General features: G+C 40.8%; 1 protein-coding gene across 16 annotated transcripts in view; it reads right to left on the reverse strand.

Annotated features, from left to right (window-relative positions):
* Positions 1-8,549: 8,549 nt before the first annotated feature.
* Positions 8,550-25,926, reverse strand: part of USP45 (ubiquitin specific peptidase 45) — a 104,230-nt gene continuing 86,853 nt past the window's right edge. For all 16 annotated transcript variants that reach the window (XM_043542692.1, XM_043542689.1, XM_027829389.3 and 13 more), the window contains 3 exons: positions 19,000-19,086; positions 18,357-18,510; positions 8,550-16,207 (listed from right to left, as the gene is read on the reverse strand). In XM_043542692.1, the coding sequence (XP_043398627.1) occupies positions 16,077-16,207; positions 18,357-18,510; positions 19,000-19,086 (372 nt within the window). In that variant the 3' untranslated portion in view covers positions 8,550-16,076. The remainder of the gene's footprint in view (positions 16,208-18,356; positions 18,511-18,999; positions 19,087-25,926) is intronic.

Consider the following 25,926-nt stretch of genomic DNA (forward strand, 5'->3'; position numbering starts at 1 on the left):
CATCCAGGGAGTGGAGCATTAATTTCCTGTTGCTAGCGTGTGGCTTAGGAAAGAACACAGAAGGAAAAATGTCCTGGTTCGCGTGGAATTGTGAAACTACCTTGGGGACAAAGGCCAGGTGTGGTCACAACTGTACCTTGTCCTTATAGAAGACCGCATATGGGGGCTCTGAGGTTAAGGCCTTAAGCTTAGACACCTTCCTGGCTGAAGTTATAGCTACCAAGAATGCTACTTTCCAGGAAGGATAGAGGAGGGAGCATGTTGCTAAGAGCTCAAAAGGAGGTCCCATCAGTCTAGAAAGCACAAGGTTGAGATCCCAAGGGGGAATTGGCTGTTTTATTTGAGGAAGTGGCCCACCATGGGTTTCGTGAAAACTCAGCAACCGGCCGAACCGGTGTGGAAAGCTGAGAGACCATCCAGGTGCACTTTTATTGATGATACCGACAGACCTTACTGTTTTAGATGCAGCAAATAGTCCAGGATAAAGGGAATCGATGACTGTAAGGGCAGAGTGTATTTTTGTAATGCCCAAATGGAAAATCTTTTCCACTTGGCCAGATAGGTGGCCCTAATGGATGGCTTCCTGCTGCTAAGGAGGACCTCTCTAACAGGGTCCGAGCATGTGAGCTCCGAGAGGTTTAGCCACGGAGTTTTCTGCCATGAAATGGAGAGACTGCAGATTGGGATGCTGGAGATGGCTATGGTCCTGGGTGTTCAAGACCGGGACCAGGGGCAGGATTATTGGCCTGTCCACCGACAGGCCTAGAAGCGTGGTGAACCAGTGCTGGCGAGGCCACGCTGGTGCTATTAAGATCATTGATGCTTCCTCCCTTCTGACGTTCAGCAGGACCTTGTATACAAGTGGGAAGGGCAGGAAAGTATATAGTACATGGTCCTTCCAAGGGGGGAGAAAAGTGTCTGTGAATGAGCCCGGGGTGTGATTCAGGAGAAAAACTGGTCACACTTTCTGTTGTACTTTGTTGCAAAAAAATCTATTTGGGGAAATACCCACCATTGGAAGATGTTGATCAGAACACCCAGGTGGAGGGACCACTTGTGATTGTGAAATGATCTGCTGAGATGATCGGCCAGTTCTGGAATCTGGAACTTATGATGCCTCTAGATGTATCAAATGGACAATGCAGAACTCCTACAGTTTTAGGGCTTTCCAGCACAGGGGAGAGGAGAGAGCACTACCCTGTCTGTTTATGTAGAACATCGCCATCTTGTTGTCGGTCAATACTGATACACATTGTCCTCCAGATGTGCCTGGAATGTCTGGCAAGCAAGGCACACCGCTCTTAGCTCCCTGACATTGATGTGCAGTGAAAGTTCTGCCTGGGACCAGAGGTCCTGAGTCTACCTAAATGCGCCCCCCAACCCATTGCCGACGCATCTGTTACTAGAGACCGCGAGAGTTGGGGCCTGGAGAAAGGCACTTCCACGCACACTGCTTGCGGGTCAAGTCACCACCTGAAGATTGAAGGTTTTCCCTGGGTGGTGCCACTGCACCTGGAACCAGTTGGGAACTGAGAGAAGACAGATCTCTCCTGCTGGACAGTAGCGGTGGTGCTGATCCCTATGCTGCCAGGGATACAGGCACCAGCAATGACAGTAGGTCCCTGGCTGCAGTGAATGTCTCTGGAATTGATGGTACCATAAACATACTGGTACTGCGCTATCTGCCAAAGACAGCACCTCCAGTGCCAGAGACAGCAGGGCCTATGTAGGAACCGGGGTTGCTGGTACCAGCTGTTGTGGTGCCCAGGTCTCACTCTGTTCCAGTCTCCATGCCTCGCCATCTTTGGTGCCGGGGAGCGACTGCTCTCAGCCGGCTGCCTTTTGTGTTTCTTCTAGGCACGGGGGATGCAAACAGTGCCAAGACTCTTGCACAGCGGGAGGGGCACTCTGTACCGATGCCAAGGTACTTGGTGCCAAGTCCAAGTGACTCAATTCAAAATCAGGTTTCAATGCTGTCTTTCAAGCACTTGAGACAACTGGAGTGCAGGTCACTCAAGAGCATCAACTTACGGCAGGAGGCACAGGGCTTGAAACCCGGTGGCTGAGCCATGCCCTGGCACTAGGAAACAAACTTTGCAAACTGATGGAGAAAACTCCAAAAACACTTACTAAATAAAACTGCATATTTACAACTAAATCAACTATGTACACTACACTACAAAGAACAGCGAAAACCACTGGGAAAGTTTGCCAAAGCAAAGAGAGCAATTCCAGTGAGTGTCACAGGTGGTAAGAAGGAACTGAGAGGGCACAGCGTTGGCTGGGCCCTTTATAACGGCGTTACGAGCATGTGGCACCAGAGGGTGCCAGAGCTGACCCAACGGATACCACTGAGGGAAAAAATTCTGGTGACTGTGCTCAGGGCATGCACACACCTACATCGGAATGGACATGTGCAATCACTCAAAGAAGAACTCAGTATTAGCAGAGAAATGGACTAGATGACCTAACAGGTTTTTTCCATCCCTAATGTTCTATGACTCACCAGCTTTTACTAGCATATGGAACAAATTTTTTGCCAGTGATGCTGTCTAATAGTTTTCTGCATGGGCAGTGAATTATTTTTCCATATGAAACTATGTGCGAAATATATTAATTAGGAAAAACATGGACTTAAAAAGCAGTCTGGGAAGTGAGCTGGAAAATAAAGTCTTCTCAGTCCTTAGTCCATCAGCTGAAGTGAAGAAATTGAATGTTTTCTACATCTTTCCCACCCTTTCTTAATCTGAATATTTGTAGGTAACTTTTTTTCAGAATAAACATCTTCATTTTGGGCCTGTATAAGGCAAATCTGGCTATCCATTTTGTGTGGAGCTCCTCAATTGTACTGTGTATATGACTTAGACTGCTACAATAACGTGTCAAAGATATATAGTTTAGATTTTGTTTAAGTGATGGAGTCACAGATGTGGTGTTTTGAGGAAAATATTACAGAAATACATTTTGCTTCACTTAAATACCCTTTTGCTCCCCTCTCCCCCGACATACAATGTCAAACTTGTACTAACTGCTGAAATAAAAACAAGTACCCAAAAGCTGATATACTATGTGATTAAAAAAGGGGGGAAGACTTTTCCCAGGAGACTCAGACTTTAAGGACTATTGCAATCACCTAGTCTGACCTCCTGACATTGCAGGCCACAGAACCTCACCTACCCACTACTGTAATAGACCCTTAACCTCTGGATGAGTTACTCACGTCCTCAAATCATGACTTAAAGATTTAAGTTACAGAGAATCCGCCATTTACTCTAGTTTAAACCAGCAAGTTACTCCTTCCCCATGCTGCAGAGGAAGGTGAAAACCCCCTAGGGTCTCTGCTAATCTGACCTGGGGGAAAATTCCTTCCCAACCCCATTTATGGTGATCAGTTGGACCCTGAGCATGTGGACAAGACCCACCAGCCAGACACCTGGGAAAAAATTCTCTGTAGTAACTCAGAGACCTCTCCATCTAGTGCCCCATCTGTGGCTATTGGGGATATTTGCTACTAGCACTTGCAGATAGGCCGCATGCCATTTTAGCAGTCTCATCTTACCATCCCCTTCATAAAGTTACCAAGATCAGTCTTGAAGCCAGATACATTTTTTGCCCCTACTGCTCCCCTTGGAAGGCTGTTTCAGAACTTCACTCCTTTGATGGCTAGAAACCTCTAATTTCAAGTCTAAATTTGTTGATGGCTAGCTTACATCCATTTGTTCAACATTGGCGCTTAACTAATTCCTCTCCCTTCCTGGTATTTATTCCTTTGGTTTATTTACAGAGAGCAATCATATCTCCCCTCAGCCTTGATTTGGTTGGGCTAAACAAGTCAAGCTCCTTGCACATCCCCTCATAAAGTAGGTTTTCCATTCATCTGATCAAACTCGTAGCTGTTCTCTGAACCTTTTTCAGTTTGAATTCATCTTTCTTAAACATGGGAGACCAAAATCGCACACTGTCTTCCAAATGAGGTATCCCACCAGTGCCTTGTATTATGCCAATAATACTTCTCTGTCTCTAGTGGAAATATCTTGCCTGATTCATCCTAGGATTGTGTTAGCCTTTTTCATGGTTGTGTCACATTAGCAGCTCATAGTCATCCTGTGATCAATCAATACATCCAGGTTTGTCTCCCCGTCACTTCCAACTGATAAGTCTTCAGTTTATAGCAACAATCTTTTTTTTTTTAGTCCCTAAGTACATGACTTTGCACTATTAAATTTCATCTCGTTTCTATTACTCCAGTTTTCAAGGTCCTCCCCATCTTGTATGACATTCTGGTCCTCCACATTGGCAATACCTCCCAACTTTGTGTCATGCATGAAAAAGGGTTCCAGCTGGAGAGACCAGCCCAAAAGACTATGGGGACACAATTTTTCAAAATCCTTGCAGGTAACCTCTAGGAGCCAAGTTCACTATAAAGCTTTGATGTTCTACCACTGAAAGTTCTCTAGCAATTCTTCATGAAATCGCACCCACAAAACCTCATACAAGACCAAGTGCTGTGACTATTAAGATCTATACAGACCATAAGATTTTCTACAACACAAGACTAGCTTTCCTCTTTTCTCCATTCCCATTTAGTTCCTCACATTTTAACACAATAATTCAAATGAAGAATATCAGTTTATCACTTCAGCAAACTATAGGTGACTGCCCAGGGACTCCCACAAATTGAGTGGTTCAACTTCTAACACTGGTTTGCAGATGCCCATTGAAATAGCAGCAAGCAACTTTTTAGTAGTTCTGCATCTACCCTGATAATCTGGATTTTTCAGATGAAACATAAAATCGAATCCCTGACAGCTTAGCATTATTAAAGATTAAAAGAATAAAGGGCTGTTTGGTTTAAAGAGTTGGTAATGGGATCTTGATTCATTTTTAATTCACTGGTTTAAATCCAGCCCATTATCTTGTGGTAATCTCACAGGCAGTGTTGAGTGTACAGGTGTACACATCACAGTTGTATCATAGAGTCATAGAATATCAGGGTTAGAAGGGACCTCAGGAGGTCATCTAGTCCAACCCCCTGTTCAAAGCAGGACCAATCCCCAATTTTTGCCCCAGATCCCAAAATGGCCCCCTCAAGGATTGAACTCACAACACTGGATTTAGCAGGCCAATGCTCAAACCACTGAGCTATCCCTCCACCCAAGCACTAGTATCCTTGTGCTAGTGAGTATTGATTTCCTTTAATGGCGGGGATCCCAGAGAAGATTGCATTTTTTGATGGATGATTGATCTCTGTATATGCAGGCTGTAACTTGCTTAGGGAATCTTCTGAGTGAAAGACTCTGTACATACAAATTTATTTTAAAATTAAGTAAAGACAATCGTTGTGGCTAATTCTGGGCACCATACTTTAGGAAAGATGGGGACAAATTGGAGAATCCAAAGGAAAGCAACAAAAATTATAAAGGGTTTAGCGAACCAGTCCTATGAGGAAAGGTTAAAAACACTAGCCATCTTCTTGAGAAAAGAAGACTGAAAGAGGATCTGATAAGTCTTCAAATACATTAAGAGCTGTTATAAAAAGGATGGTAATTAATTGTTCTCCAAGTCCACAGGAGGTACAACAAGAAGTAACAGGCTTAATCTGCAGCAAGGGAGATTTAGGTTAGATGTTAGGAAAGACTTTCCAATTATAAGGATAGTTATCCTAATTATAAGAATAGGTTTCCAAGGGAGGTTGTGGAATCCTTATTACAGGAGGTTTTTAAGAACAGGTTAGACAAGCACCTGTCAGGGATGGTCTAGGCTCACTTGGTCCTCCCTCAGCATATGGGGCTGGACTTGATGACATCCTTTCCAGCCCTACATTTCTATGGTTCTGTGTTCAGTTTTACATGAAAATAAAGTTTAGTTCTTTCCATATATTTACATTTCTACAGCACTAATGAATTATTGAACAATACATCCACTATGATTAGAAAGCCACTGGATGAGTACTAGTATATGTATTGAGATACATGGCAAGTGTTTTAGAACACTCCATAGAGTAACGTCATGGAAATTAATAATATTACTGACATGTAAAGTTTCTCATGTGCATATGAGTTTGCAGTGTTAGGGCCATAGTTAGTACTTGATTAAAATATGAAACTATGAATTTAATTAAATCAGAGGCAAATATACATTAAATATAGCTGTAAGCTATTCTACTTGATCCTCTAAGCTCTGCCAGGATACAGTGCTTACTACCATTAATAATGTTATTTATTTGAATGGGACTACTCAAATTGTAAGCATTATACCTGGTTATGTCTGTCGGAATGTGCACCAGGTGAGCACTTTAACTCCTGTGATAAAGGTTTTTCCTTTTATGAACTGTTCATAACAACATCTAGGTTATTCTGTTTACAAGTTAATTGATAGAAAATGACCACCAATGTAATAAAGTAGCCAAATATAAAAACAGGTTTATCAGAAATCAATTGGACAAATCATAAATCAGTGCTACTGCATGCTCCTTCTCCTCCAAAAAAGAGGGGAAAAAAGGCACTGACTTTTATACACTGGCTAACGTTCTGTACACACACTGTTCGATCAGTGGATAGATGAAACAACTTTCTGAAAACTGATGAGACAGTGAATGTGTAATGAATGTTTTGACTTCACCACAAAAGGGAGAGGACATTGTTCTTTCTTTCTTTAACCAAAATTGACAATTAAAGCCTTGTGGAAAGATTCATAGATATTTAGGTCAGAAGGGACCATTATGATCATCTAGTCTGACCTGCACAACACAGGCCACAGAATTTCACCCACCACTCCTGCAAAAAACCTCACACCTATATCTGTGCTATTGAAGTCCTCAAATCGTAGTTTAAAGACTTCAAGGAGCAGAGAATCCTCCAGCAATCCTCCCGTGCCCCATGCTACAGAGGAAGGCGAAAAACCTCCAGAGCCTCTTCCAATCTGCCCTGGAGGAAAATTCCTTCCCGACCCCAAATATGGCGATCAGCTAAACCCTGAGCATATGGGCAAGATTCATCAGCCAGATACTACAGAAAATTCTTTCCTGGGTAACTCAGATCCCACCCCATCTAATATCCCATCACAGGCCATTGGGCCTATTTACCATGAATATTTAATTACCAAAACCATGTTATTCCATCATACCATCTCCTCCATAAACTTATCGAGTTTAATCTTAAAGCCAGATAGATCTTTTGCCCCCACTGCTTCCCTCAGAAGGCTATTCCAAAACTTCACTCCTCTAATGGTTAGAAACCTTCGTCTAATTTCTAGTCTAAATTTCCTGGTGGCCAGTTTATATCCATTTGTTCTTGTGTCCACATTGGTACTGAGCTTAAATAATTCCTCTCCCTCTCCAGTATTTATCCCTCTGATATATTTAGAGAGAGCAATCATATCTCCCCTCAACCTTCTTTTAGTTAGGCTAAACAAGCCAAGCTCCTTGAGTCTCCTTTCATAAGACAAGTTTTCCATTCCTCGGATCATCCTAGTAGCCCTTCTCTGTACCTGTTCCAGTTTGAATTCATCCTTCTTAAACATGGGAGACCAGAACTGCACACAGTATTCCAGGTGAGGTCTCACCAGTGCCTTGTATAACGGTACTAAAACCTCCTTTTCCCTACTGGAAATACCTCTCCTGATGCATCCCAAGACCACATTAGCTTTTTTCATGGCCATATCAAATTGGCAGCTCATAGTCATCCTATGATCAACCAATACTCCAAGGTCCTTTTCCTCCTCCTTCTAATTGATGTGTTCCTAGAACCTTAAAATTCTTGTTATTAATCCCTAAATGCACGACCTTACATTTCTCACTATTAAATTTCATCCTATTACTATTACTCCAGTTTACAAGGTCATCCAGATCCTCCTGTAGGATATCTCTGTCCTTCTCTAAATTGGCAATACCTCCCAGCTTTGTATCATCCGCAAACTTTATTAGCGCACTCCCACTTTTTGTGCCAAGGTCAGTAATAAAAAGATTAAATAAGATTGGTCCCAAAACCGATCCTTGAGGAACTCCACTGGTAACCTCCCTCCAGCCTGACAGTTCACCTTTCAGTAGGACCCGTTGTAGTCTCCCCTTTAACCAATTCCTTATCCACCTTTCAATTTTCCTATTGATCCCCATCTTATCCAATTTAACTAATAATTCCCCATGTGGCACGGTATCAAACGCCTTACTAAAATCTAGGTAAATTAGATCCACTGCGTTTCCTTTGTCTAAAAAATCTGTTACTTTCTCGGAGAAGGAGATCAGGTTGGTTTGAAACGATCTACCTTTTGTAAAACCATGTTGTATTTTGTCCCATTTGCCATTGACTTCAATGTCCTTAACTACCTTCTCCTTCAAAATTTTTTCCAAGACCTTGCATATTACAGATGTCAAACTAACAGGCCTATAATTACCCGGATCACTTTTTTTCCCTTTCTTAAAAATAGGAACTATGTTAGCAGTTATACCACATATCTTAAGCTAGACAATTTAGTAAGTTCTACAAATGTTCAGATATTTTATGCACATATTTAAGTACACAGCATACACTGCAGATGCAAAAAACAAGATGGATATGAAACAAGTGGTATCTTTATTCTGTAAAAAAATTTACATTGTTAAGGTACTTAAGATATTGCCAGTACAAAAACAGACAGAAGTGTTTGTAAAAAAGTGAAATGTAAAAACCGTTTTTTAATGTCCAGCCTGAAGTTAAGTCCCTCTTTTCTTTAGCAATAAGATTTGGTATTGTCAGTCTACAAAGAAAATCTCAAAAGAAAGAAGTATCCCAACATTGTGATATACATCTAAAATTAACCCCTTTGGCCATAGAAATATTTGATAGATGTAAGAGTACTGGTATTGAGCCAAAAAGGTGAAAAGAAGGAAGAAGGAATAACAATCAGCTTTAAATACACATTTGATTTATTTCCTATTTATTGCAAATATTTAAAGAATTAGTATGTCACAGGTTTTTGATTGCTTAGCACCATGATCCTGCAAGCACTTACAGGGATGAGTAATTTGAATGTAATTGGGCTATTCCCATGCATAAGTGTTTGTAGGATTGAACCTTACTTTGCAGAATAGTTAATTAGGGAATTAACGTCCCAATGCTGTAATGAGCTCCGAATAGGTACAAGGTCTGACTGCACATTGCTCCTGAGGGCATTCTGCACCAAAAAATTAAAAATTCTGCATACAACATTTTAAAATTCTGCAAATTTTATTTGCCAAATAAATGTGGAGGCGCTACTATGGTATGGGGGAGCACAGGCCACTGGCTGCATAGAGGTGGGAGATCACTGTGCAGCTCCCCACCTGGGACACGGACTCAGTGGTGAGGCTGCACCCAACCCTGACCCAGTGCAAGGACGGGGCCTGCCCCATAAACACCCCAGGGCCCTGCCCCTCCATGCCAGGTGAACCAGGCAGGCTCAGCAAGGCAGGAACCAAGTGTGGAGGGGATCCAGGTGAGCTGTCAGCTGAGACAGTTCTGTGCGGGGCAACCTGGGTGCAGGCAATTCAGTGAGGGATCTGGATGCACAGGGGCTTGTTGGAGGGTTCTGGGTGCAACAGTAATGGGACTCTGCAGGGGGGTCCAGGTGAAGGTGGTTGGGGCTCAGCGGGGGGGGGGCTGGGTGTGGGGGGGGATAGAGCTCAAAGGGGGGTCTTGGTGTGTGAGGTCCAGATGCTAGGGGAGTGGGGCTCAGTGGGGTGGGGATCCAGGTGCAGCTGGTTGGGACTCAGTAGGGTGGGGTGAGGCTTGGCAGGAGGGTCTGGGTATGAGGGGGTCTGGATGCTTGAGGTTGGGCGAATGGGGGAGCAGCTCCCTGTACAGCTCAGGAGTGATGGGTGCAGGAAGTGCAAGGGAGGGGGAGGAGGGAGTTTGCAGAGCTTCCTGCAGCCGGGGGGAAAAAATTGGGGGTAGGTCTGACCCGGCCCCGGATGCTGTGCTGGGGGAGGATGAAGTCCCATCCTCCCCAGCTCAGTCAGGATTAGCAGCTGAGCCTGGGCAGTGTAGGAGCCACCAGCTGGGTCTTCCCCAGTCCTGGCCTCTTTACCTCTCTGCCAGCTGCCCTGGGCACCCAAAACACTGCTGGGGAGGGTTGCATGACCGCTCTTGTGGCTTCCCTTTGCTTCCCCATCAGAAAGACATTTTTCTGCGGGGAAGCAAAGAAATCTGGGGGGGGTGGGGGTGGGGATACAAATTCCGCGCATGCACAGTGGCACAGAATTCCCCCAGGAGTAGCACATAGAGCTCATTGCAGTTTCAGGTTACATAGTTCAGAAACCAGAGTTTAATACAACCATAAACAATGGGGTTATAAATACACATTATGATTTCATGTAAGAGTCTCCATAAATAAATGTAATAAAAATGAACGATTTCATAAACAGGATGTGCAGTAATTTTCTATTTTCATTAAAAAACAATATTACTGAAGAATATTTTGTATTACAAACATAATGGAATAAAAATATGAAGTTGCAATAAATGGAAGAAACATTCTTAATTAAAATATATTATTGTATTTCTGTTCTATTATAAATTATTATAAATATAAATTATTATATTGTATTTCTGTTCCATTGACATTTTATATACAAATTTTCATCGCATGTGTAAAAATAGTTTTAATTAGGCTCATTTACTGCATGTACAATGTAAATTTTGGAAAATATTATGGAAAGAAAATAATTGCTCTTACAAGGACACCATCAATTTAAAAATTACACGGCTTTCTGAACACAGAATAGGCCTTACCTACTATTGTAACAATTGCCATGTAAAATTACTATGAAAAAAATTAGAGAATTTTTTGTTTGTTTACTTTGTGCACTTAACAGCACTTTCAGTTTCCCATTGTTTGCATGAGTCTTTTACACAGAAACAGGGGAAAGAAAAAAAAACATTTAAAATTTGTCAAAATGTCATTGCAAAACCTCAAAAATAGGCAGGGAGAATCAGATGCAGTAACAAACTACTTAACCACATCTTAAAAACTGTTTAGATTGCAACTTGATGTTGTCCCTTTTGTATAGGTTTGTAAAACTATGTACAAACTTAGATATGTAAGAAGCATAGCTAGAAATCCACTGCCAGCTGGTGAAAAATGTATTTCACAGTTATGGATGTATCAACAAAAAGCTGTTTCATGAGACCACTGCACAACTGTGTGGTAAACTGTTAAATATCCAAACACCTGTTTCCTAATCTTTACATTTGCTGTAAGTCTCCTCCATCTGCTTCCCCATCCTCTACACCTCATTCCAGCTTGGATTTCCTCTTCAGAAGGAAGTTTTTATAGTTTCAACAGCTTAGTTTCTGTTTAAAACCTTATTTGATCAGTTAGAGTTCCTGTTTTATCTAGTAGACATTGGCACATTAACCTCTTTTGCATTTAAAATTTCAGCTTGTAGTATTATTTGAATATAAAGTCCATAGGAGAAGAAAATGGTGACAAAGATATACAAGACATCTCAAACTTCTGATGACTTCATAAAGCATTGTCATTCTTGCCAACATTTGAAATCCACAAACAGGGTCGTTTGGGAAGAAAAAATAGGTTTACTCCATTAAAAAAACAGGATTAAAAATTCTGGTGGTAGACAGTGGTAACCAAAATATAGGGACTATACCATTTAAACTGGGATAGTTACCATGCACACACTATCACACCTGCCAAAGTCCCATTTTGGGCAGAACTTTTTGCCTGTCCCAAATGCAGGGATTCCTCCACACCATCAAGTTCCTGCAGCTGACCAGCAGAGGAGCTGCTCCAAGGGTTGCTCAGCGGCCATTACTTGCCTCTCTATCTTCTCAGGCCTTTCTGCAAACCATATTGCATTCCACAGAAAGGCAGTATGAGTAGCAGGACTGTAAGTTGAGCACCCTACCAAAGGCTCCAGTAGATCAAGAAATTTGGATGGTAGTGAGAAGAGATAAAAGAGGAGTGACTGACAGACAAATTCCAGGTTTCAGAGTGGTAGCCGGGTTAGTCTGTATCAGCAAAAATGAGGAGTGCTTGTGGCACCTTAGAGACTAACAAATTTATTTGGGCATAAGCTTTCGTGGGCTAAAACCCACTTCATCAGATGCATGGAGTGGATACAGTAGGCAGGTATAAATACACAGCACATGAAAAGATGGGAGTTGCCTTACCAAGTCCGGGGGGTCAGTGCTAACGAGCCAATTCAATTAAGGTAGAAGTGGCTAATCTATACCAAATTCCAGAGGCTGGGAGAACAGCAGGGATAACCAAAAGTAGGGGTAGGGGTAAGGAAGGGAAACATTGGTGTCAGAGTGAGAGGGGAAGGAGACATCACAAGGAGGGATGGGAAAGGGTAAGATGGGACAGATAGAAGAGGACTGTCCCCCTACAAAGATCACAGAAGAATCCGGCCTCTGACAACTCCAGGTGCAGTAGCAGGCTATATTACTTCTTGTCTCTGCAAGAATATAACAGTAAGGCATAGTTATGATCTACCCCTTGAAAGTCTGGTTACATGCATGAGGACCACAGGCCCCAGAGGGAGACTCCATTATTTTGGAAAAGTACATAGGTCCTGGAACTAGGGGTGCAGCCACACCTGCTGGCTTGAAGTAGTAATAACAACCCAAATATATGGTTTCCACCTTCAGCACCCCCACTATAAAAATTGTTCTAGCACCACTGGAAAAGCATCTCTATTTTAGGATGCTTATCCAAATGCTGAATCATTGGGGGCTTTGAAAATGCATCAGTTGCAACCCCATGATACAGCACAAAGGGTAGTGGTAGGTAGAAAAGGCAGGAGCATTTTCACACTAGCCTAACGTGCAACAGAATGCACACAGAATCCTGAGACAGCTGGAGGAACCTAATAGCTCCCAGACTGTCCAGTGTATCTGAAAAAATGCCCTTAGAAAAATGTTTCAAATCTTAGCAAGTATCGGATACTATGTCACTAGAACCTTTGGAAGCCTGTGTCATCTTCTCTCTCAATTCCTCATGCAGAATGTGTGTAGCTGTGGAGCTATGAACAGATTTTTGTTTGTTCAGAGTAAGAAACAGAGTAAGGTTTACCGTGGGAAAACTATTGCCCTAAGTACGGTAGTTAAAAAGTTATTGAAGGAGACGTAAGGCTTGAAGTCTGTGCCTTCAGGCATCGCTCTCTCATTTTCAACCAAAATAATTCTCCATATAAAGCTATAAATCCATTGCAGAGTATGTTTTCTGAAGTTTCAAATTAATTTTTGCTCCATATTTGCTGTAGCTTCTGCCACACACTGCCAGTGTTTTTCATGTTTCAGCTCATGTAGCTTTTTCTGCCAATAACAGAAGTCCAGCAGGGACAGTAATAAGCATCTTGGAGAGATGTACTAATAGTATTAGGGTTAGCTTCTGTTTTCACATCATTTCACTTAATTTGTTTGTCTCTTTCTTGCTGACAAGCCTATACAGCATAAAAGCAAGGAAATGTGTGCCTGGGCCCTAATGGGCAAGTTGTCCCTCTTCTTCCACGGCTGCAGCAGGATCCCTGGCAGCAGAACCCAGGCATTTCTATTGCCTGGGGGGCAGAATTTAGGCAGGCCACCCAGTGGATGCAAACTGATTGGAGAGGAGCAGAGATCAGCTCTGGGAGGACTCCATGACCTCATGCAAAGTGATCTCCTTGGAGCCGACTGGGGCCAAGAAAATCTCTGCAGTTGGATCCTTCAGTCTTGCATCCCACAAAGTAGTGCTATTCTTAACAGAGATTTATGTATGCAAATTCGGTGGTTCTAATACTGAACCATTGGTGTTCTGTGGAGCTGATTCCGTCACAGTGGTGAAACTTCTCTATCAGCATTCAAGTGGCATGTTTTGTTTCTTGGGAGTCCCATCCCCATTAATTGTATGAGTTTCAACCAACGATGTAGAAACAGAAGAAGAAGAAGAAGAAAAAGAAGAGAGAGAGAGAGAGAGAGAGAAGAACACTTCTCTGCGCCCTGTGTGGCTTTATCTAGATTAGGAAAAGAGGTCAAGGGAACTAATGTATTAGTTAACTCCAACCTCCCCATGATCTTTTCCCTAGTGTAGATTAAGGTCAAGACTTTTTACCTCACTTAGGTGGTTGAGGTTGACCCTTAGGCTCCCACAAGGGTTGACCGAGACCAGCTAAACCGAAGTAAGAGGCACTAATTTGAATCTACTCTGCGGGATATGTCTGGGTTAGCCAACATATATTAGCTAACCCTTCCATAACCTCAACGTCTTCTAAACAAAGCCTGTATGACCAACTAGCTCCAACTAGCCATTAGCTCCTCTGTATCTGCTATACAGCCCACGGGCTCTAAGACATTTATGCCTGCCCTCCCACACTGGAGTTTTGCCAGGTGGATCTACATGGCAGTGTGTGTTACCATGGAACACCGTGCTGCAACATGTGGAATATGGAGTCCCCCTGTGCGGCCTCTGCTCCTTACCTCTGAGGTAGGTAACTATGGTAGCTCCTACTGCTTTTCAAGCCTTGAATCCCTGGGGTAAGAGGTGGGATTTGGCTACCTGTAAGCTGCAGGCTGCTTTAATTGCAGTGCTGGACGTTGAGAGTTCTGCAGTAAGGAATGCTGGGGTGAGGAGGACTGGCAATTAATTTTCACCATGAAACTAAATGTTTCTACTGTTGAAACAACAAACAGAAACAAACACAAAGCATTTTATTTATCAAATAAATCGGTTGTGACGGACGGGTTGCAAGCTAAACAGAATCTAGTTATGAGTTAGCTAACTTCAATAAATTATCAGACGACCTAAAAATTAAAACAACCAGTTTAATTATAAGGCTGAAGACTGACGGAAATTATTGTCTATTACATTTGGGACAGAAATAATGGGTCTGCCAAGAAAAATAAGTGCTGACATTATGGCAGACATAATACGCTAAACAGCCAGAGTATTAGGGACAAATTCTGCCAGTGGACATCCTCACCCTCTCCACTGACTTCAAAGGGAGTTGCTTGTACCTATTTGAGGGCAGAATTTGTCATCTACTGTCCAACTCTCACACACTGAAAAAATAATTTGTCATTTATTACTTCTGTGAGAAAGTAATCAGCAACAGATGAACAAATTTGTTTTTAGAACCAATAATTAGTAATAGAATTACCCAGTTGTGCTTGAATAAATGTATATATACACACAAGCTCACTACATACTGTACATGTGTAATCCCAACCAATATATAGCAGTTTTGAGTTTTTAATACAATACAGAACTATTTGTAATGTCCTCTTATGCCTGAATAAATACAATGGCTATATATTAAATCAGCAGACTTACAAATGACAGACTTAAAGCATAGTTATTCCACAGGTACTAAGAGGGTAGAAAATTCCTATAATAATGTGAGAGCTCAGAGCAAGTGTATCAAACCTAATTGGATTTTTGAGAGAATACAAACCCTACATATTCTATTTGCCATCAGGAAGCATAACCTGGTAGATGCTATATTTTTCAGTTTTCCCAGTAGTACATCAGGAAATTACACTGCAGAATTAGCCAATCAATGTTGTCCAATGTCATCATTCCATTCTGGAAGCACTGTTTTCCAGATAAGAAGTCTGGAAATACACCACGATGCAAATTTGTTTGTAGAAATCTTAAGACAAAATATCGAACCCAGCAATTTGTATGATCTGAACTAAATCTCACTGAAGATGAGTAAATTTGCATTACTACTGTCCATTGGGAATCAAGCCACTTAACATTACCAACATCATTTTCATTCTTAACTGGTTTAAGATCATGGGGGAGATCGTGGCTCCACTGAATTCAATGGCAAAACTCCATTGACTTCAACAGAGCCAGGATTCCATCCTTTGTGTCATTTACTCTCTCTCTCTCGCTGATACAGGGAGTTCAGGAATTTTAATGTTTGGCAAAATGCACATTTTAAAGCTAGTGTTGGGGTATTGATAATCAGCTTGATTGAAGTTCAGGGTCAAAGTATGGTATGTTTTCTATTAAAGTGCAGATTAAGGCACAATATTTACAGGTACTGCAACCACTGCAGCATGTAAGTAAGACAGACCAAATAACCATTACCATTTTTCAAATTAAACTGGTAAACACTCTTACAATATTCTTTCATAAAACAGCAGATAAGCTTGTGAATTCAGTACTCTTGATTCTGGAACCATCTGTACATGGACATCACTAACATACACCCACTGTCCTGCTGATGCTCCCACAGCTTCCTTTAAACCTGAAATGCAAATGCAAAGAGTTACTATTCACCGGCTTATACTTTTACTCTCAAATGACACACTGGTTCTTCACAGAAGAGGTGGGAAAATACCTTTGAACACATCAGTTATTCATGATTTAGAAACATATGTAATATTTGTTTATATCTTAAGTTTACACTGAATAAGTTTAAGGGTTTTTTTTTGTTTTTTTTTTGCTTTGTAACCAAATAAATGTATATTGGAAAAATGTCATATTGGGAGGAGCAGGTGAAAGATAATATTTATTCAGAATATGACCATTGTTTTATGCCATTCACAAAAATCATATTTACACTGGATAACTGTCATATCACTTTTTTGCCACGTCTTTTCTCAAAAAGCAGCCTGTCCTCCTTTGAGGTTTTTTCAATTTTATCAATTACATTGATAATGTATCGTACACAGGGTCAATTCTGAGAGAGAGAAAAAGGAATATTTCAGCAGTTATTTAATAGCAATTTAAAAACACTACAAGGATCCACTAGGCTCCCATGAACTTTCAAAGAGAACGAAGCGACTAGTGGATACTTAAGTTTTCTTTTAAGAAGTTTTCAAGGTTCCTTCCCCACTCTGAACTCTAGGGTACAGATGTGGGAACCTGCATGAAAGATCCCCTAAGCTTATTCTTACCAGCTTAGGTTAAAACTTCCCCAAGGTACAAACTTTTACCTTTTGTCCTTGAACCTTATGCTGCCGCCACCAAGCGTTCTAAACAAAGAACAGGGAAAGAGCCCACTTGGAGACGTCTTCCCCCCAAAATATCCCCCCAAGCCCTACACCCCCTTTCCTGGGGAAGGCTTGATAAAAATCCTCACCAATTTGTACAGGTGAACACAGACCCAAACCCTTGGATCTTAAGAACAATGAAAAAAGCAATCAGGTTCTTAAAAGAGAATTTTAATTAAAGAAAAAGTAAAAGAAAAACCTCTGTAAAATCAGGAAGGGAAATACCTTACAGGGTAATCAGATTCAAAACACAGAGAATCCCTCTAGGCCAAACTTTAAGTTACAAAAAGACACAAAAATAGGAATATACATCCCATTCAGCACAACTTATTTTATCAGCCATTTAAACAAAACAGAATCTAATGCATATCTAACTAGATTGCTTACTAACTCTTTACAGGAGTTCTGACCTGCATTCCTGCTCTGGTCCCGGCAAAAGCATCACACAGACAGACAGACCTTTTGTCCCCCCCTTAGCTTTGAAAGTATCTTGTCTCTTCATTGGTCATTTTGGTCAGGTGCCAGGTTGCGAGATGCAAGGTTATCTTAGCTTCTTAACCCTTTACAGGTGAAAGGGTTTTTTCCTCTGGCCAGGAGGGATTTAAAGGTGGTTACTCTTCCCTTTATATTTATGACAGAAGTCAATACATCTCTAATCCTTTTCCTTGTGGAGAGATGGGCTTCTAATATAAAACGATTGCTAGCGAGGACTGGCAGTGTTTTTTCTAAGATGAAAAAAGTTACAGACTGACCCCCCCTCCCACCAGCCCAATTCTCCTGCCTAATAATCACCCAGCCATTAGTTGGCAAAGCTCCTGGCATCTTCTCCTTCCCTCCATTATTTCACAGGATAGTGCATCAGGAATATATATTTCACTGATGCCTCACTTCAAACTTCTGTGCCAGAAGAGTCACCAGGAGAAATTTTCAATCTTCCATGGAATAGTATTTCTTACTTCTCACATTAAACCAGAGTATTTGGTATTTTTACGTACTGACAATGTGCCAAGCATAGCATGAGACTCAACACAAAACAGCTTCTGTTTCAAATAACTTCCAGTCTAAGGGACACAGAAGAGACAAGATCCACAGAGAAGGAAATAACTTGTTTTAAAAACTGTTAGTGACTCACTTCTTGTAGGCACTGGGAAAAAAGTGAGCCTTTAGGAGGGACTTCAGTGAAGATGACTTGGTATTCCACAGGTAGGGAATGGGTGGCATAGAAATTAGTGATTATATATTAGGTTTAATAAAACAAAAATTAACAACTTGTGTGGCACTGCAAATTATGAGAAGATTCAAGGCCAAAGTGTTTATTCAATATAAGTACAGTGACTGGATGAGTTGTGGCAATGATCAATTTTGTCTCCTTATAGAGACAGAAGGGTTTGTCGGACATACCTTGAACATTTCTATTGCTAGCAATATGCTCCAATAATTTCTTGCAAGGTGTTCTGACTTTCACATATGCTGCATAGTGACCTCCTCGCATTGAGCCACTGTGCTCCACTATTCCATAAAGAGTGTATAGAACTCTTGCTGCATCTGTAATGTTCTTATTCACAAAATCACAGAAAGTAAAGATAAATTGTATAATTTCATAATGGATTTTTATAACAATATATATGTTAACACATTTCAAATATTACAGTAATAAAGGGAGCAAATAGTTGATAAGTACTGTAGTTTGTTAAGTATATTTTGCAATGCTGAAATAACTTGAGAAACAAGTGAAGACTATGTTATTCAGAGTTCAGTAACTAAATCCAGTTTTGCTGGAAGCACTGATAACTAGCTGTAATGCTACTGTGTTCATTTTAAAACATTAAGTGGGACAGATCCTCCTCAACTGATTTCAATGGAGCTATGCCAGTTTACACCAGTTGAAGAACCTATCCTAGATTACTGCTTGAACGCATTCATTTTGTAATTTCTTTGGGGTGAAAATCACAGTTTAACTTGTATCCATAGCTACAAAAATTAAACTATACTGTAAAGCATTAATTTATTAAAGACTCTAAAATGTATTCTTAATATACTGTACCTTGCAGGAAGCAGAACAAAATGGTGCTAAGTCTAAAATTAGTGGGAAATCCACATGTCTATTTACTTTCCGTAGACTCAAACCAGCCTTCAAGAGAAAATAAGGAGTATGAGAGAAACATTTTTACATAGCTGCCTTTTAAATCTAAGTGTATTGCATCAGTATTAGAATAACCTGATAAGACAAAACAGAATACAAAATCTATAATGAATGTGGATAAAACACATTCTCTATACATTCGTTTTTCATCTCTTCAACATTACATACAAAAAACCCCTATGGTATAGGAACATTATTTTGGTTTCCTGTGGAACCTTAATTCTGCCCCTTTGTGTGTCCATTCTGTGCAATGGAGGAGACAGGATACCATGGAAAAAGTAGAATGTGAATAAATGATATTTATTCTTAAACACCATCATACTGCATATACACAAGGGGACAGAATTCAGGTTGCATAGGCAACCATAAATCTGGAATTTCCTAACTTTTAACTGTTAATTTGGTTGTAAAGTCAAGCATTCTATTAACATGTTAATGCAATTTTGTAGGTTTTTTATTTTTAAAAGTTAAAGAGAAATAACATTGTACTATATACAATTGTACCAACTCTCTATCACACATCAGCCAGTGTTTAGTTATTTTTGCATATTGCCAAAATTTTCCAAAAGAAGGACAATTTTCAACAATTTATATCTCAGAAACACTTTAACAGAATTTCACTGGACAAAGAAAAGGCACTACACTCCTTTGGATCCAGAGCTTGATCCCTGCCCAAAATTGAAAGTAGTAGTGTCTGCTGCAGACAATGAAGGTGTTAGAGTGTCTTTAAAAAAAAAAAAAAAAAAAAAAAAGTCACACTATTTTTCTATCCTGGAAAGTGTTAGACAACCTAAATATAGGGGTTACTACCAGCTCCCCCTGCGGCTCAAGTAACAGATTGGTGAACAAAATGTAGTGAAGGAATATGCTGCATAGCAAAATGTATGATGCAAAAGACTAAGCATACTTCAGCTGCAACAGAATTCAGATTTTGACTGAAATCATAGTCAGGGCTGTTGAATTTAAATCAAGGTTTCCTGCTTGCTGATCTAAATTATGATTAAAATAAAAGACTTAAATAATTGCTTTTAATCTGGTTTTACATTTGCGCATTTTAGTTATTTTCCTAAAGAAAGGCAAGTCTAACATGGTATTTCTTTTTACTAATCAGGAGACTACACTAAATCTATACATATTTATTTAAGCAATTATATAGCATAACAGACATTTATTCAGACTCTTGATTTCTACAGTTTTAGGTTAGAAAATGGTGAATGATGCATTTCTTTTTTACTAGAGGATTATTAATTTTTTGCTCATGATTTGTGTCAAGCTGTATTGGGATGGACACTGGAAAGCAATTAAAAATTCACAAAAAAGCATTTTGAAATTGCTTATCAGATAAATAAAACTACTTTAAATGTACTGGATACATATGAAAAAAAGTAAGTTTATCAGAATATATTATGCATTTAAAACCCACTCATTTATTAAACATGAGAATTACTGTCAGTAGTTTGTGGATTTAACTGATTGGTTTGGTCACCACAGCCTTCAAGACTTTAGAACTAGTAGATCTCATACTCTCTGATCTTGTTTTTACTCAGGCTGGAAGAGGAAAACAACCTCTCATGCTTTTTCAACTCCCAGTTTCTTAACTTTGTATTAACTATCATTGAACTGAACTAAACCAAAAAGAAGAAAATATTTACTCTGCATCCACAGACAAGGCTACTGCTACCAAAAGCTGTCAACAAACTTGGGTTTCAGGTGCTTAAACAGTGATTTCCATCAGTCCGGTGGTTTGATTTTCTTTAAAACACCATCTTCAAACATTTACTAGTTGAGCATATTTTTACTTAATTTAAATTATTTTAATAGATTATAGTAAGACAGTAACATGGAAAAGAACTAACCAGGAAAGTGCTAAGAGTCTCAATAATATGACTGGTTGTTACCTGCTTGAATAACACAGACAGAAGTTTGTTTTTTGTACTAACAATAAACCTACTCTGATCTCAGAGAGCCATGACAATATGCATACTTGTTGGCAGCCTCGGCAGTGTCCAAGTTCTGAATGGGAATTAAGTTTAGAGTAATCTCATATGCCCTAGAAAGGATTCCTCCAGGTCAAGGTTGAGTCACAACTGCAGGACACTGGTATGACTTGTGCTGTCAACTTTTCTGTGGATAAACAGTCGCCTTCAAGTGTCTAGGGCTAACTGGCAAACTAGCACTAAGTTTACCTTAAAAGTTTTCTGAAAAGGATAACAAGTTTATAGAGTTTTAGTACTAAGAAAGCTTTCTGGTTGTGAAATGGTTTTCAAGAACTTAGTGTTTATAAAAAGCCACAGTGATATGCAGCTGAATCAAATAAAGGCTATGTATCACTGTAGGACAGATATAACATACTGCTTCATCCAGCCTGAGGTGGCCCACACATGAACACATGCCCTGTTTCAACACTACCCTGAATCTTGGCTCCTGCACATGGTAAAAGGAGGACCCACATCCCCAGCTGGATCCTGGACCTCTCAGCTCCTGGTTGGAAGTTTTCTGATGAAACTTAGTTTAATCAGAATATACCAACTTGATTAAGTGAAATGTTTTGGCAAATCTATTACAGATTCAATAGAAAAGTTGTTGAAACACACAGAGGTTTTCGTTGGAAATCTGCAGAGGAACCTGGGGAACCCCCTAGGTCCACAGCTCCATGGCAGGAAGCCTGCCAATCCCTGGAGCCATAGCATGAGCCTGGGCTCTTGGGCTACCAGGCTCCCTACTCCATAGAAGCACTGCTAGGCTTCCTACTAAAGAGCACAAAACCTAGAATTCTGAGAACTCAGACTCCAGCTGTTGACTCCAGGACAGCCATGCCATGTCAGGGTTTTCAGCCAGGAAACTCTTTTTACCCCAGCTCTATTGCAGCTTAACTCCCGGATTTGCAGCAGGGAATTTAGAAGCCCTGAGAATCTGGCTCAAGGCTAGTGCTCTCAGGCTTCCAGGCTCCCTGCCACAGACCTGGGAGCCTGGAAGTCCTAAGACTGGTTCCCAGGGTCTGTGGCTCTAGAGCAGCCCCTCCATGCAGACTGCCCTGGGCTAGGCGCCCCAGGACTTCCAGATTCTCAGGCCAGCAGGCAGTCTGGGACAGTTCACATGGAAAGGTTACCAGAGCCACAGACCTTGGCAGCCCAGGTAGCTGCTCAATGAAACCGACTCAATGAAACTCAATCAGTGAAACTGACAAGAATGTCAACCTCACACATTTCCTTTCAGGAGCACAATATGTTACAGTGTTTCTGTTGGGATATACATACATACATACGTGTGTGTGTATATATATATATACATATACACACACGCATTGTGATTCATATATCCATATCATATGTTATAAGTCATTGAGGACTGGTATGAATGACATGTGCTTGACAAAAATACGTGTGTTGCAAGTTGGCAACCGAAGCAAGAACTTAAGGTCAAGAACTATTAGAGCTATGTGCGCAAAAACAATCTTGTTATGTTCTGAGAAAAATATGGATAATCAGCAGAAAAGGAAACACCACCAGCTGGACTGATATAAAATTGTATAAGAATTGGAGGAAATGGCACACCTTGGATCATGGCGGCCCATCCAGGATTGTCTCTTTGGAATTATGTGGGTAGAAGGCCTAGTAAACAAAGGCAAAGAACCGATGATGTGACGGAATGGACTATAAATGGTTGCCTATGATTTCTGCAAATCGGAGTAGTTTATTGATCCAGAGCCCTGTGTGGATATAGATGTGGTTTTTGCCAGTTCCCCACATCTTATGATTGGAAGGAATCTCGACTGGCCATCGGGACCATTCTGACCTTTGCACTCTGGTATAGTATGTTTGGGGTGTGAATGTGGATTGAGTAAGCTTTGTTTTGTAATCAATGAAGACCATTTAGAGTATTATATACCAACACTGTGTCTGGTATCTGCCTGCTCCCCATTCCGTAGGGAGAACTCTATTGCGGGTTTAACATGTGGTGGAGAATGCGGAGGGGGGAGAGATATTAAGGAGTGCCGGATTTCGAGACAGGGTCTTACAGTGTTTGGGGGAGTCCTTATTTAAGACTAATAAGGGTGACTCCTTATTTGTGAGAAATTTTTGAGAAAAAAAAAACCCAACAAGTGTGGAGAGATACTGCGTGGTGTTTTTGTAATAATGTTTAATACACTATTTAAGAAGAGAAGTAACGGGGTGGAAGAGGCACCCCAGTGGACTAAAGTTAAAGCTCCTTCTCTGTTAGAGAAGGAGATTATTGCATTTGGGACATGCCCTTGGATGGAAGGTACAGTGGAACCAGATGTAATATTTGATACCATAGAAAGCATGTTTGAGAAATATGTACAGCTGTACAAGCCTAATGCCAGTAAAAACCAAATGGCCGTAGTATGGCTGTTGTGGCAAGCTGTAAAAAAGGCAATTGGATGTAAGGGAGAAGTCTGTGCAGAGTTACAAATACTACAAGAGAATTTTAAAACTTGCCAGGAAAATTTGGAGCGGGAAGTGAGACAGACACAGATAATGCAAACTCAGTTAGAACAAATGGGGAAACAAAACAGGGGAATTGGAGAAAAGAATGATGGATTGGGAAAAGGTTAAAGCAGACAAAGATAAATTAGACCATCAAGTGATAGGAATGAAATAGTTAATCTGAGATTTGAATAAGGAAAAGGAAGAGAAGATCACAAGCGTCTCACAGTTGGTGCCAGAAAACGATGGCAGCATTGAAAAAGCAAGTGAAAATACAGGAGCTGCAAGTTGCGGCTGTGTGTCAAAAAGAGAGAGATTTGGATTTGGATTCCAATGATATTTGGTATGGAGAGGATCTGCAAAGGGGTCAAGAGAAAAGGAAGTCTGACCAACTTTGAGAGGGGTTTTATACTAAGTTGAAGGAAGAAATAAGAAACTGTCCGGGAGAGCCTAAGCCAGAAAAGTCTGTAGGAGTGATAGAACGGAGATCAACCCTTAAGGATGTAGCAGGGGAGATACAGTCAGAGCAGACAAAAATAATTCTTGTGAGTTCGTCAGACTTACAGTTGATGGTAAATTAGACTCAGTGAATATGAAAAATTTGGCAACATGGCTAGTACAGTGGGCAGAGTTAGGAGGAACAGAGAATTTAAATGAGTGAATTTTATAGGTTAATCAGGGCAGTTACCACTGCAAAGATTAGACAGGCAGTAGATCAAGCGAAAAATGCTTTTGGACAGGCAGCCAGAACCATACCAATTGATACCATGATTTATTATGCTGTTAGGAAAAGTGATAGGTCAAAGACTCATGAAGGTGTTATCCAATGCAGATTACATGAAGCCTGGAGATTCACCCAGGGATTACCTGTTAAGGAGAATAACACTGGGATTATTGGCTGGAGAAATACAACCGGTCACTAATCCCATGACAGAGGTCGCAAACAGACATGTCACAGCTGATTGTTTGGTTGCAGTTAATTTTGGAATTATGCGTTTGAAGGATTGGACAGAAATTTATTAGCGATGTCTACTAATATGCCACCACAGAGACAATATAAATATCCTGTGCAAGAAGAGGCAGGAATTGAGAAAATAATGGAATCATTAGAACAACAGGGCACTATTGAAAAGGGGAATTCCGCATACAATAACTCAATTTGGCCCATATTAAAAAAGTCTCAGGAGATTGACAGTGGATTTTAGACAAATTAATAAAGCTACCCACCCTATGACACCAATAGTAGCAGATCTACCACAAGTGATGGCAAGAATACAGGGGGACCCTAAATGGTGCTCTGTCATAGATTTGGCAAATTGTTTTTTTCACCATCCCATTGCATCCCGATACATGGGCCCGCTTTGTGTTTACTTTTAAGGGACAACAGTACTTATTTAAAAGAATTCCCCAGGGCCTACACTGCGCTCTGGCTATTGCGCACCAACATGCGGTGCGAATGCTGGATCAATTATCCAAAGAGGATCAGGAGAATGTCACTTCATATGTAGATGACATATTAGTGTGGGGGGGACACTGAAGAGGAGGTTACTGAGAGGACAAAGATGTTGATGCTCATCCAGGAAACTGGTTTCAAGGCTAATAAAGAGAAAGCCCAACTAGTGCAGAGGAGAGTGAATTATTTGGAGGTGACCTGAGGGAAACAAGGAATTCAGGTCAATCAACAAAAGGTGAAATCACTAATGAATTTACCAAGGCCACAGGATTCTCATGCATTGAGGATATGTTAAGAGGGTTTAACTATTTAAGGAAACACCTCTGGAATTTTGCCATTATAACTGGACCCTTGTGGCATTTACTAAAAAAGAAAGTAGAATGGGAGTGAGGGCCCGAACAAGAAAAAGCTTTCTATAATTTAAAACAAGCTTTGATGCAAGCCCCAGCATTGAAATTCCCTGAAATAAACAAGCCGTTTGTGATTAAGTTGGCAGCAACCCAACAGGGTCTAGCAGCAGTACTAATGCAGGAAACTGACAGGAAGTTAACACCGGGAGCATACGGATCTAGAAGATTAACCCCTACGGAGCAGCAGTTTGGGATCTGTGAAAGAGAACATTTGGCTGCTGTGTGGGCCACTGAAGCTTTTGCTTTGACTAATGGCACAGCCCCTATTATAACACAAACACCTCACTCTCCCCTGAAGTATATTTTATCAGGGAAACTGCAGGGGAAAGGAGTATCAAATACCACGATGGCTCAATGGACCTTGATGTTAACTAGCAGAGATGTTACTTATGAGAATAACAAACAAGCAATGTTACCATATGCCCTCCGGATGGAAGGAGAGGAGCATGAATGCCCACTTCCAGAAACCGAACCAAGTTAGTTGAAGAAGCACTCCTGGTAGATGAAGTGTTAAGCC

The sequence above is a fragment of the Chelonia mydas genome, chromosome 3 (assembly GCF_015237465.2).
Source record: "Chelonia mydas isolate rCheMyd1 chromosome 3, rCheMyd1.pri.v2, whole genome shotgun sequence".
NCBI lineage: Eukaryota > Metazoa > Chordata > Testudines > Cheloniidae > Chelonia > Chelonia mydas.